Source organism: Eutrigla gurnardus (genome assembly GCF_963514095.1).
Source record: "Eutrigla gurnardus genome assembly, chromosome: 2".
NCBI lineage: Eukaryota > Metazoa > Chordata > Actinopteri > Perciformes > Triglidae > Eutrigla > Eutrigla gurnardus.
Window position 1 is genome coordinate 10,526,498 of NC_139916.1, and position 12,964 is coordinate 10,539,461.

A 12,964-nucleotide genomic window follows, 5' to 3' on the forward strand; every position below is an offset into this window, starting at 1 on the left:
TGAAGTGAAGTTCATTCCACCCCTATCTGGGCCTTTCAATCGGTGACGGCCACTAAATAAGGGTGAATAAAGCAACCAGTGGGAGGCTTTAAGTGTGACGCTGCTGCAGAGAGAGTGTTGACGTTTTTTGTTGTTTGTTGCTTTTTAAGTTGTCTAAATCTAGATTTAGTCACCTATCTCACACAGCTGACTCAGAAACAGCTGCGCTGCATTCTCACGCCACAACATCAGGCCAAAATAAACGCAGACGTCATGTTCACTTGCTTTAAAAAAAAAAGTAAACTCAAGGATTATGGAGCAACCTCTAATAATGCGTAATTCATGCAAATTTGCTTTCAAGTTTTTGTAGCTGCAGGAAGTGGAATTAAAAAGTGTGTGAAGACAGCTTCCAAAAAGCTAGGAAGTGGAAGCGGAGTTAAAATGATTTTGTTTTGTTATATTTCAAACAAAGATTTGATGTTAGCATTCAATGTGTCCAGCCGAGCTGCTTGAGTATGTTTGCGTCCCATACTTCCTGTTGGAATGGGATGAAACTTTCCAAACGTTACTGGACTAAACAGATCGAATTGATGGAGGCGTTTCAGGAGGTAGTGGGGCGCGTGTGTGTCAAGTGAGTCCCCATATTGAGGGTTCCCACTGGGCCAAAGTCGCTACACATCCCAGAACTGTTTCAGGCTTGATTGTAATCCCTGTTGCTCTATTTAAAGATGGGCTTTGGTTAGGCTGAAACCACAGACTATAAGCAGTGGACGTCGTCATGGTGACATTTCTCATTGGTTGCTGGACTAAAGTTTTGAAACCTTGGGCATTTTGACCGTCACCACCTTGGATATTTTGTAACCAGTGAAGTAAGTGACCATATTTGGACTGTGAAGGAGCGACGGGTGGATCTGATGTGGACAAGCAGCACAGTGGCACCCCAAGCAGCAACCTTACTGGATCTGGATCCATCTGGATTCTGTTGCGAAGCTGTTCGCAATGTTAGTTTCATAATTAAAGGTCAATTTCACAGCTAAGTGTTAAAGTCATCTTAGTAGCTGACTGCATTGTAGCGTAGTAGCGATCTGTCAATAACACAAGGTAGTCCTGCCCTAAAGTATACCCTGCTTTATGGTCTATTTGACTCTAAATGGACCATAATTTACGAAATGAACATCATGCTGGATTGAAGAAGACTTGAAACTATAGATTGAAACTCATGTTTACAATGTTTACTCAGATAATAAATCAAGAGAGAAGTCTGGTCATTTTCTCATAGACTTCTATACAATCAGAGAGGAGTCGCCCCCTGATGGTCAGCAGAGAGAATGACAGTTTTAAGGCACTTCAAGCTTGGCTTCACTTTTCTCAACCACGGGTGATGATGTCATGATGACTTGGTCCACTTCTTGCAGTATACAGTTTATCAACCTTGATGTTGGCACACTAATTAACATAGCCGACTATTGTCATAGACACATTCTTTTCTGTTGTGGATAAAAATCTATAATCTGTAATGCCTTGACAGGACTGTGATGATGTGCCCCCCCCCCCAAAAAGAAAAAAGCTAGTGGAAATTGGAAATGAGAGACAATACAGACAGACAGACAGACAGACAGACAGTGTCACCCAGAGTGGGGGAGGGAGGGGGAGTCACTGAGAAATCCCTTGAGACAGCCTGCCAGAGAGAGAGAGAGAGAGAGATTGAGAGAGAGAGAGAGAGAGAGAGAGAGAGAGAGAGAGGGGGAGAGGGGGGACCAGACAGACGTCCAAGCGGTTCAGTCGCCGGTTACTCGGCTGAAAATGCGGAACCGTTAAAAGCGGACATTTAAAGTAGTTAGCTTAGCTTAACTTTGTTATAGCAACGTTTGAAGTACATTTAACGGATAGATAGATAGACAGACAGACAGACAGACAGACAGACAGACAGACAGACAGACAGACAGACAGACAGATAGATAGATAGATAGATAGATAGATAGATAGATAGATAGATAGATAGATAGATAGATAGAGGGGAAGAGGAGGAGAAAGCGAAGAGAGGAGGAGAGAACCGAGACCGGAGGAGGACGGACGGACCGGAGGGGAAGGAGAGAGGAGGCTGGAGAGAAAAGAGAAAAAAGGGAGGATTTTTTGGAGAGAGAGAGAGAGAGAGAGAGAGAGAGGGGGGGGGGGGGGGTGCCTCGTCTCCTTCTTCCGATCGCCTTTTTTTCTCTCCTCTCCGGCCGTCTCCCTCTCTTCACCAAGGAGTACTAAATGTCTGGCTCCGGGAGGCTTTAAATGTTGAACTTGATGGGTGTTTTAAACGCCACCGCCGCCAATGTCTCCTGTACTTGTAACTGCAAGCGCCTCACCTCCCTCCAGAGCATGGAGATCAGTGAGTAAACTCATTTCACTTTCGTCTTCATCTGCTATAATCACTTGGACTTGGGTTTTTTTCTGTGCTTCGACTGCGTTTTAAAAAAAAACCCCGCTAACGTCCATAGGATTAAATTGGCTTCGTGTTGTAGTTTGTGGTTAACAGTCACTATTTGTGTTTCAGTGACGTGCCTGCCTTCCTCCCCCCCTTTTTTATCTCACTAAATGTGCTCACTCTTTTATTTCACGTCTATTACATGTGTGTAAGTTTAGTAGTAAGTCAAGTTAGCTAAAACCGCTAGCTTAATTAAAAACGCATAGGTAGGAACCTTTAACCCGTCTGTGATGGGGGGGTTGAACTTGAACCGAGCGTCCATCTCTTCCTACATGAATATAAACCTCCTGTTTTGTTGTAATTTACATCATCGTCAGGCTGAAAAAATGGTTGTTTGCTGCGAAAAGCTACGTTTGATAAGTGCGTGTGTTTCTGCTTTTCATCGTAACGTTGAGTTCGCTTCATTTAAATACGAACCGTGTCGGGCTTCTAACGGTACAAAAAAATACGACTCGAAGTGTGTTTCAAACTGTCGGGAAGTTACCGGAGGAGAAGGTGGGTTTGTTCGGTGTGAACGACGGAGGAGGTGTGTGTGTGTGGAGGGGGGTGGTGGAAGTTTTGTCGCCGCTTCGTCATTCGCAGCAAAGCGAAGCCAGACGTCTGTCTAGCCGTCTGCTGCGTGCGCGCGCCTACGTGCGCGTGTTCAAGTGTGTGTGTGTGTGTGTGGTCGTGTCCGGGAAATCCCTCTGTTGATGTGTTTATATGTGAGCGCGCTGTTTATGTTGTGCGCTCGCTGCGTAGAGAAGCAAGGCACTAGCCTTCCGAGGGTTGTCAGTTCTAATCCCACTGCATAGCTGGTTGGTGCATGCTGCAGTCATAATACTGAAAGGTCGCTGAGATGAAAGCAGTGAGTGTGTGTGTGTGTCCAGCTGAGGTCACCAGCAGGGCTGACTCAGACAGCTCCAGAGCTGAAAAGCAGGAGCAATTCTGTTGGGACAAACACACACACACACACACACACACACACACACACACACACACACACACACACACACACACACACACACACACACGTCAGTGATTGTTCAAACAAAAAGCGACTCAGTCTGCCCAGTCTGTCTAGTTCAAGGTGTTGAATTCACATGTCTGGTTTTGCCCAAAGCCCAAAGATACTCAATCTGCAGAGAATGACTGAATCATATTCTGTCCGTCCGATAAATGATTCGACTAACAGAAAATTATGAGTTTTTTTGGCATCATACTTTCACATTTTATGGATCCCAGCAATTAATCGATTAACATTTAATATTCTTTTTTTTTTTAAATGCTCACAGTGGCATAGAAGCAAGCCTGTGGCCTCACAGAGCCAGACTACTTTGTGTTCAGTCTGGTCGGATACAAATCAACCGACTTAAAGGTGTGTTAAGATGATGAGGTGACTCGCTGACCCTTGTAAAAATCCCCCAAACCTTGTGAAAAACAATTTGTTTCAGACTTAAACAAGAAGCATGATTCAGTGACTCTCTGCCCAACCCGCCTTATTTAGAAACTGATTTTCTTGGAAGGTTGAGGAGATATTTTTGAAAGGCTTATTATGATTTTCCAGTTTGGGATTTGGAAGAAAAGATCACTGAGAACACAGTGAGTAATGTGTTCCCCTAATCATGTGTGGGATGGGTTCATGCCCGGTGTCATCATTCATTTATTCATCACGCAACCTAGTTGAAATGACATTTGTCCTGAGCAGATGCTTATTGAGCCATGCCAGACCTGGTTTAATAGCAATAATACCCTTATTTGTGTTAGTCCTAGTATGTCTGTATATATCTTGGCAAAAGCCATTGTATTAGTGTAACAGGGGGAGTGGTATTTGTAGTATTTCAGTATTTATGATTGGAGTAAAAGTCGTTTCACACCGAGCAAGATTTTTTGTCTGACACATTTGCACATCAATTAAAAAAAAACAGAATTTGTCCTTGAAGGCACCCCCCACCCCTGCAAATCTTTCACATAGGAAAAAACATTTGACCTTGATTTTAGTGGTTTTTCGCATTCAGAAATATATATTTGATCAATTAAATCCTCTGTTCCAACTGATGTCATGAAAATAATGCTGACACTCTGCGTGATAGTGCTTCTCTTTGTTGCGGAGAAAACATATTAAAGCTGCAGTCGGCAAGTCTGGCAGATCGAGTTGACTCAGTCAGATTTTGAATGTTTACAACACTCACGCCCCTCCCCCTCTACCACGAGCTCCTCCGCTCCCTCCCATCGAGTGCTAGTCAGTGCACGTGCACCAGATTCCTGTGAACGCGCCCGTGTCTTCTCTCACCGATAAACGCCATGTGGTGCACGCTACACAGAGGCTAACTTCCTCATAGATAGCAACTGCTAACATCATTTAGCGCATGCCCAGCTTGAGGCGTGTGCCTGTGATATTGTAACATGCGTGAGGGGAGGTGGGATCTGTGGCGTGTGCGCAAACTTTGAACTGCGCCGATTGGACAGGATGATACGGGCGCGGTGGATTTTTGCAAAACAAACAACAAGCTCTAGGTGCACGTAAAGGCGGATGATTTATGTTGTTCTATCGGAGCTAAGTGTCAGTTTCAGTGAATATGATGAAACAAATGTTGCAGACTGCGACTTTAAATATATTCGGAGAAATGGGCCTTCGGAACAATAAGCGTTTGTTTTCATGGTAACGGACTGTTGGACTAATGGGCTTTATTATTTTCGGACTATTGGTGTTTCGGAATAATGTGCCCTCAGAAGGATGGGCAGTCCCCTTCTGCACAACCAATAATGTATGAAAAACGCTGCAATGACTATGGTAACAGCCAAATAAAAAACTTGCTAGCGTAGCTATATGCACTTGCTATCTGGTTATACGCATTGTTTTTTGCATTAGCATAACATTTGATGTCCGTCTAGATGGATTGTTGTTGCGTGGAGGGGACACAAACACTATTTAGGAGGATCTGGCACAGAAAATATGCAGTTTAAAGTAAAATGTTAGTACAATTACAATGTCACTGGTAGTATTAGGAGTAGTTATTGCAATGCCATGTACGGCAAGAAGTAAGCGGACACCCATATGGTGAATCTGCTTCAGTTTGCTGCTCTATACCATGCTTCTTAATTTGCAGTTCGTCTGAAAGGTGTGGGATGTCATTAAAGTCAAAGGTCCTGCAGGCCAGTCACGTTCTTCCTCAATTACCGGGAAAAAAACGTTTCTATATTGAAATGAAATGAGTATGGAATCATTTTAATGTTGAAACAAAACAGGATTCACTAAACTCAAGTCCAAAGCCCACTGTTGTCTTAAGTATCCCAGTATGGTATAGCTTCAATATTTCCCCTTCATCGGATGTCTAAATAGACACAAGTCTGTGCACATGAATCTTAACAGGTGTAATGGTAACAGTTGTAGCAGCAGCAATAGTGATCAATCAAGGAGATGCAGAGAATTGTCTGGACTTGTAACCAAAATACAAGATAAGAATGCAGGCAGACAGACAGGATTGCTCTGTCTGAGAGCAGACATGATGTTTAGTCTGGAAGACAGAGGAAGGGAAACAGATGAACCAAAAGAGGAGAGAGAGAGCGAGGACTGCAGTAGGGGGAGAGAAAAGAATATGTCAAAACTTAAGAATAAAGGAGGAAGATGTGGGCAAAAAAAGAAACCGAAATAAGCAAAACAGCGAGCGAGACATTCTGGTGAGTTGTGTAGGAGTTGATAGAAACTGGGTTTGGAGGCTGTAACTAATGATGCACTGGCGCTTATATATAAAACAAGATTACGTTTACGGCATTGGTCCAGCTGGATGGGACATTATGCAGTGGAGTGTGACAGGAAAGATGAAAGACGTAATGGAAGAAAGTACAACACAGGATAATCCATGTTATACACTTGAGATGTGGTGATCAAAGGACGACGTAGACGTGACAGAAAAGCCAGGGTTTCCCTGAGTCGTCTTACTGCAGAATATGTTAAAAATACATCCATATCTGGGGGTAAAGGCTCTCATTTTATGACAGACATCTGGTGTGAAATTCAATATGAGACCTGACTAAAAACAAACATGAAGAAACAAAGATGTAAAGAGTAAGAGGCATTTCTAATCTGAGAATCCAAAGCAAAAATAGGGAGCTATAGCTGCAAACATAGCCAATCACTTTGCTCGAACACAACTCAACCGAGTGCTTTTAGGAAGAGGCCAGTTTACTCATGTGGTTGTGTGTTAATGTTAGTGTGGAAAGGCGGCTCATATCGCCCTGTCGTCCCGTTCACCTGCAGCAGCTGTATTTAAAGCATTCAAACCCTTTGAAGTCATTGGGTGATCCAGACTTGTGAAGGAGCTACAGAGAACCGGATTCACTTCAGTCAATCGATCAATCAATCATTTGTGTGTCGCCCTCCGTCTCTCTGGCACGTCATCCCTCATCTGGATCTGTGAAGTCGTAATTGCAGGGTTACATATACCTGTTACACCCTCTGACATATAAGAGCATATATGCAAAAGCACATCTGCTCGCAGCGGCAGACACTGCGAGTCAAAGCACATGACATCAGCATTACTCACAGGCTAGCCGTGTGTGTGTGTGTGAGTGTGTGTGTATGTGTGTGTGTGTGGTGAAGTCATCGCTTGTATCAGTTCATAAGAATCATTTCCTACCAGCAGCCATGTTTCCCTGTACATTTGTTGCTACATGTCTGGCAGTCACTAACACCGCCACAGTCGGTCTCTGTGGTCAACATAAATGTCTGGGTGTGTGTGTCTGTGTGTGTGTGTGTGTGTGTGTGTGTGAGTTCAGCTGGAGGGTAGCATATTTATTTTGATTATTGAATTCGAGGAAAAGAGTCAGAGTGTTCCTGAAGAGGACAGGAGGTGACTGTGGCGTCTGGCACTGCGAGGGGGCGTGACTGGGCGTCTTTTCTGGTTAACACACATTCCTGCAATTGTTAAGTCACACGTTTCATCCCTGCAACAACCCGAGTGCCCATGAGCAAGACACATACCCTCTACTCGACAGTTGTTGACTCTTATAATGTGTTTCTCTTGCACTTTTGATGCTTTATGTAAACATTTGAATTGCCTTGTTGTTGGACTTGTAGTGATATTTGGATTTGATTGTTTGTTTGTTTTTCAGTTGAATTCAAATCACTTATCAAATTCTGATACATTTCAAACACTTAAAAGCAGCTAAAACTTGAAGACTGCTTTTTAAAAGATCTAACAGTGCTCAAAGAGCAACCCGGCTTTACAGGAACAGCATTGTTCCTCAAGTTGAACCGCCGCTATGTCCCGCCCCTGGAATACAGATTGGCCAGTCATAACGTAGCACTGCTCCGGAGACTCAATTCAGATTTTTCTTCATATTTAATTTGGTTTTGTGGGTTTCGAGCTCGTCATAATTAAACATTGTGCAATAGCTGTAATAGCCGTGTAAAGATTATAACTACCAGAGTAAGTTAACACGTCGTTAAGTAGCATGAGCACTTCTATGCTACGCTAGCTCCTGAAGGTATACTGAAACAGCGGTGTTGTTCTTTGATTTCAATGTCTTGCATCTCGATCACTAGATTGTGTTATTATGTGTTGGTCACTGACAAGTTGTTGATGTTACCCAAAAGAGAGAAGACACTACATCTTGATTGAATCTACCAGGGTGGGGTTTTTCTTTTGCCTGAGTACACACTGGCGTGCAGACGCCACTTTAATCAGACAACAGCCAAGTTTCACTGATGCCTTTTGGCAGGTGACGCAGGGAATTAATGTTCACTAATTAGGCGAGTGGAACACAGGCAAAAGTCCGTTCCCGGCTTACCTGAATGTTTTTCACATCCCTAACATAATAGAGCGTGCAAATCCAGGTGTTTTATCAACCCAAGCATCATCCAATGGGAACAGCTGTAATGTGGTTCGAGAAGTGACTTCCTCAGACATTTGGGTTGCGATAAACTGACAAGCCGAAAGTCGAAAATTCTGAACATATTTGGAGTAATGTTCCTGACGTGTTTGGACGTCTCAGCATTACATCGTCTTTCGTTCCAGACCACATCATCCACCTCGAACTCTTGTTAAACAGGTCCCATGTGTACTGAAGCACCAGCAGTCAATATTTACCATATTTAGGTTCGCTGTGAAAACCGGCTTTGTGATAATCATTTGTCAATCTGTCATTGCCACGGGTCACAGTCATCACATCCTGCTCAAGCTGCAGCTCACATGTGACAGAGAAGAGGTTGCTCATGAATAAATAAACAAGAATCTTATTGTTCCACTTTTGACAGCTCATCTGTGGTGCAGAACTACATCCTGAGGCAACCTGCATGCAACTTTGATTGCTCTAACTGTAGTAGGCGTACGAGAACAATCAACTTTTACACCATTTAAACAGTATGAGCAAGGAGACACAACAATGGAAGGAAAGACAAAGGGTTGAGAAGATGCGTCAATTCAGGGACACACTGTAAATGAACAGCGTTGGTTTTTCATGCTGCTCTTTTCTTAATTGTCACTTTAAGTTGGTACAATGTTTGGGATTTATTGACAGATACAAGGATGATATTGATGGATGAGTGTGGCTTAAGCAGTGTTGGGAAAAATAGTCAGATATTTTAATTTAATAAGTGAAGTATTAATACTATTAGTAGGAATGCAAGAGACCAGAATAAATCACAGTTCTGGTCATATCACTGTTGAGTCAGAAAATCACATCTGCAGAAAACGTGCTGATCAGGTTTTTTAAACTTTTTTTTTATACACTAATACCGATTGCAGATCTGTGATTAGCCATATGAAACAAAAGTTTAACTTAAAAGATACATCATAATTTATTTGGTGAATAAATTTGTATCTGCCTCAAAGTATAAATTAGCATAAAATGGTAATACTCAAGTCAAGTACCTCAACCTTAAATATAGTAAAGTTGCAGCCATCCCCTGCGCCGGGTTTAAGTGAAAGACGTCTCAACAAATTCATGCTCCAAAAACAAGAGGTGAAATAAGAGCTCAGTTCTGTCATATTTTTCAAACCTGGCCAACTGTTATTATTAGCGTTTGTGTTTCTTGTCTCCATATTTTAGTTCTCATTGATTGGTTTTCTTTCTTTCTTTCTTTCTTTCTTTCTTTCTTTCTTTCTTTCTTTCTTTCTTTCTTTCTTTCCGTCTCGTTGTGTCTCTTCCTCTCTTTCGCTCAGTGAATCATGGAAATTAAATGATGGAGTCTGCTCTGTCCGTCCTAGACTTATTATGTAAACCTCTCTGTCTGGCTGTCTCGCTGCTCCTGTGCGTAAGTGTGCACATGTAAGTCTGTGTGTCTAGTGCGTGTGCATGTGTGATCTTGTCATATTCAGTTGAGAATTTGTAATACATATATATATATATATATATATATATATATATATATACACTATATCAACTGTAAAGAAGAGCAGTAGATATGATGTGTTTACAGACATCAAACTCTGCCTTTTGTGTTTTCGTTTTTTGTTCTTTGATTGACAGCTGACATCGTCCCAGAACCTTCAATCCTTGTGGACAAAAAACAAACAGTAATTTGTCTAATAAGAAAGTATTCATCCACCGAAAGGTGTCAGGTTCATGCCACATGACGCTGGGAGCTGCCCAGTACAGCCACGGCCTCAGTGGAGTTACAGTTGTCCAAGAGCACATCAGCAGCATTTCTAGTTGTCTGACTGCTTCCGATTAATTTTTCCCCATGGCATAACTACGACTCCCAAGGTGCATTTCGACAAGAGAAATCCAATCACAGAGCTTCAAATTCTGTTAGTAGGGAGTGGAATATAACTTTCAACTTAAATCAAAACACTTTTAAAGTTACTGCGAGGAACTTGAAACTGGTTCTGGTTCTGGTTAAGGTCTGGCTTTGCTGCCGCCTTCAGCCTGCAGTCGGAGCTCCAGCAGGAGGTGAAAAGCTTGGCATGACTTCGCCTCACTGGTGCAAGGGAAGGGAGGCACGGGAGAACCAGGACTGGGGAAGAATGCCAGAGCCAGCTGCAGTAAAATGTTTTCTAACGGGACTCAACGCAAAAATGAAAGCTCCTCTGGAGTGGCTGTAAATTCTGGATCAACTTTTAATCAATTCAGCAACTATGGGGCTATGTTGTTGATCTTTAAATGTTGTCCTTGACATTAGCAGCAGAGGTTCATGGGTAATGTAGTATTTAGAACTACCCACTATGCCAGACTGAAAATACCAGACTTCTCAGAAACAGTCCTGTTTCTGTGTTAATAAACACTGAAGATAAAAAGCATTTCAAACGGGAATGCAGAGAAAAGAACAACCCCTCCATCTTTACAACACTCTACTTTAGTTTCTCCCTATTAAGCTCCTTCCTTGCTCACAGCATCTTCCTTTGCTTCCTTCATGCCTCTCATTCAACCTCTCAGCTGTTCATTGTTTCTTGGTCTAGACACCAATAACACAGGGAAGCCAGAAGAAAAGTCACCATCGTGGTATATGCATGTATGTAGATGCATGCAGAAAATGCGTCTGGGGGGGTCAAGGTCATCGTCACTTTGGGGTTGTGTGTGTGTGTGTGTTTGCGTGCGCTCTCTGCATATAATCTGCATACGAAACAGTGTTCATCTGAGGCCCTTGTAGTCTGCTGGACCTGTATTGTCCCATTAATTGGCCTTAAGTCAGTATATGTCTGTCTCACAGTGTGAATAAATCCATACAGAGACTGTCTGAGGACCAGGGGCTGCGCTATAAATAAAGCCAATGACGATGGTGATGCGACAATGTGGAAAAGATTGCCCCTTGTTTTTCATTAATTGGCTGTCTGGTTCTTCTAAATACTTCGATTGTATTCTGTTGATGTCTTCCATAACAACCGGGTCTTGTCTTTCTTTACTCAGTCTGGCCGAGGGGAAGAAATGTCTGTAATGTTCACATCTGATAACTTTCCTGGCTTTTAGTAAATTACTCACATGCTAATGTGGAATAGATCAGAAATCTAAAGCTGTCTGTTGAAAAAAAGAGGTATATTTTAACGTATGAATTTGAATGGCCTTTATGAGAGGAATACAGCCTCTGCTGATGGCGAGAAATCAATATTAGACTGGTATATTCCTTTAGATAACCTGTCACATGAGCCGTTTTAAGCTGCCATAAGGCTCAATAAACAAAGTGTCTGTGATTAATCAGTCCAAACCACAGGATGCTGAGCTTTGTTTTATCTGTGAAGAAGCAGCATGATGAAGTTGGCTATGAACGTAGTTCATCTCAAACTAAATGAAGCAGTTTGTTGAGATAGTCTTCATTTTTTAGTTATTTTGTTGTTGGTAGTTCTCTTTAAATGCTCGAAGGGCCATCTGTTGTTCCTCATCAACTAACTGTTTTTAATCAGAGTGGTGGGATTTTAAGTGACATAAAGCAGTAAAACAAATGCATATCGATTTTAATGTGATTATACGTATGTGCCAACCTGAATCGATCCTGCATGATACGAAATAAGAAGAATTTCTTTAAACAGACCCCTATTTGTGAAACAGTCTCTGCACATGTTTATAGCATCTAATTCCCATTATAAATTCAGATATTCAGATGGACGTATGCAAATTGTTTTTTTAATTTGCATATGAAACCAACGTTTCTGCGCATCTGCGGCAAGGGGGTGAAGTGAGGCATTCTGGGTGTTTGGGAGGGCAAAGGTCAAGGGTCAGGTCAGGAGACGGCCTGGAGGGGGAGGGGCGGAAGATGCATTGTCACAACAGCGGGGGCTGGTTTTTGGAAGAGCATTTGTGTATTTGTATCATTTGGTAATATTCCGCCATAGTTTACGTCTTTAATAATACTCATCGTCACCTACACTTCAACCCTGTGCGTATCGTGGCTGAAAATAGGGTTTTCACTGAAAGTGCAGATGATCTGGAGTCAAGAGATGTCTGTGGCACACTGACACACATACTGACACACATGCGTAGTTTTAATACGTGCACCTTACTCACTCAGTCACTCAGTCAGCTGCTCTGGTCTGGACTGTGACACCCAGTCTAGACAACCACAACCATACACCCCTCCCAAAACACATGACATACATGTTCATGACCGTGGGCTTGACCCTAACACATACACATGCGCACACACACACACACACACACACACACACACACACACACACACACACTGCGTCTGCCTCACTTGCCCATAGGAAACAGCTGGGACCACAACATTTGCATCCACAAACACACATGCACACACACACACACACACACACACACACACACACACACACACACACACACACACACACACATACACACACAGATGACACTGACCACGCCTCTGTTTATATTACTAAAAATGATCATTATACATTCAATTATTCACACAGACACAATGCAATTCTAATTATAAACCAACCTCCACCACAACGTCAACAACCCCCGCCCTCCCCACCTATCACACACACACACACACACACACACTTTATTGTGTCTAGACGGAGCAGCAGGCTTGAAGAGCACACAAACACCGTACTCAACTTCATTTAATGGCTTTAGACCCCAAGCACATATCATTGAGTAATAATGGTGCCG

General features: G+C 42.6%; 1 protein-coding gene across 1 annotated transcript in view; it reads left to right on the plus strand.

The window, feature by feature from the left end:
• The first annotated feature begins 1,740 nt into the window (after window positions 1-1,740).
• The window catches only part of pmepa1 (prostate transmembrane protein, androgen induced 1), a 34,693-nt gene continuing 23,469 nt past the window's right edge, over window positions 1,741-12,964 (plus strand). The window contains exon 1 of the mRNA XM_084022334.1: window positions 1,741-2,356. Coding sequence (XP_083878460.1) covers window positions 2,260-2,356 — 97 coding nt within the window. The 5' untranslated portion in view covers window positions 1,741-2,259. The remainder of the gene's footprint in view (window positions 2,357-12,964) is intronic.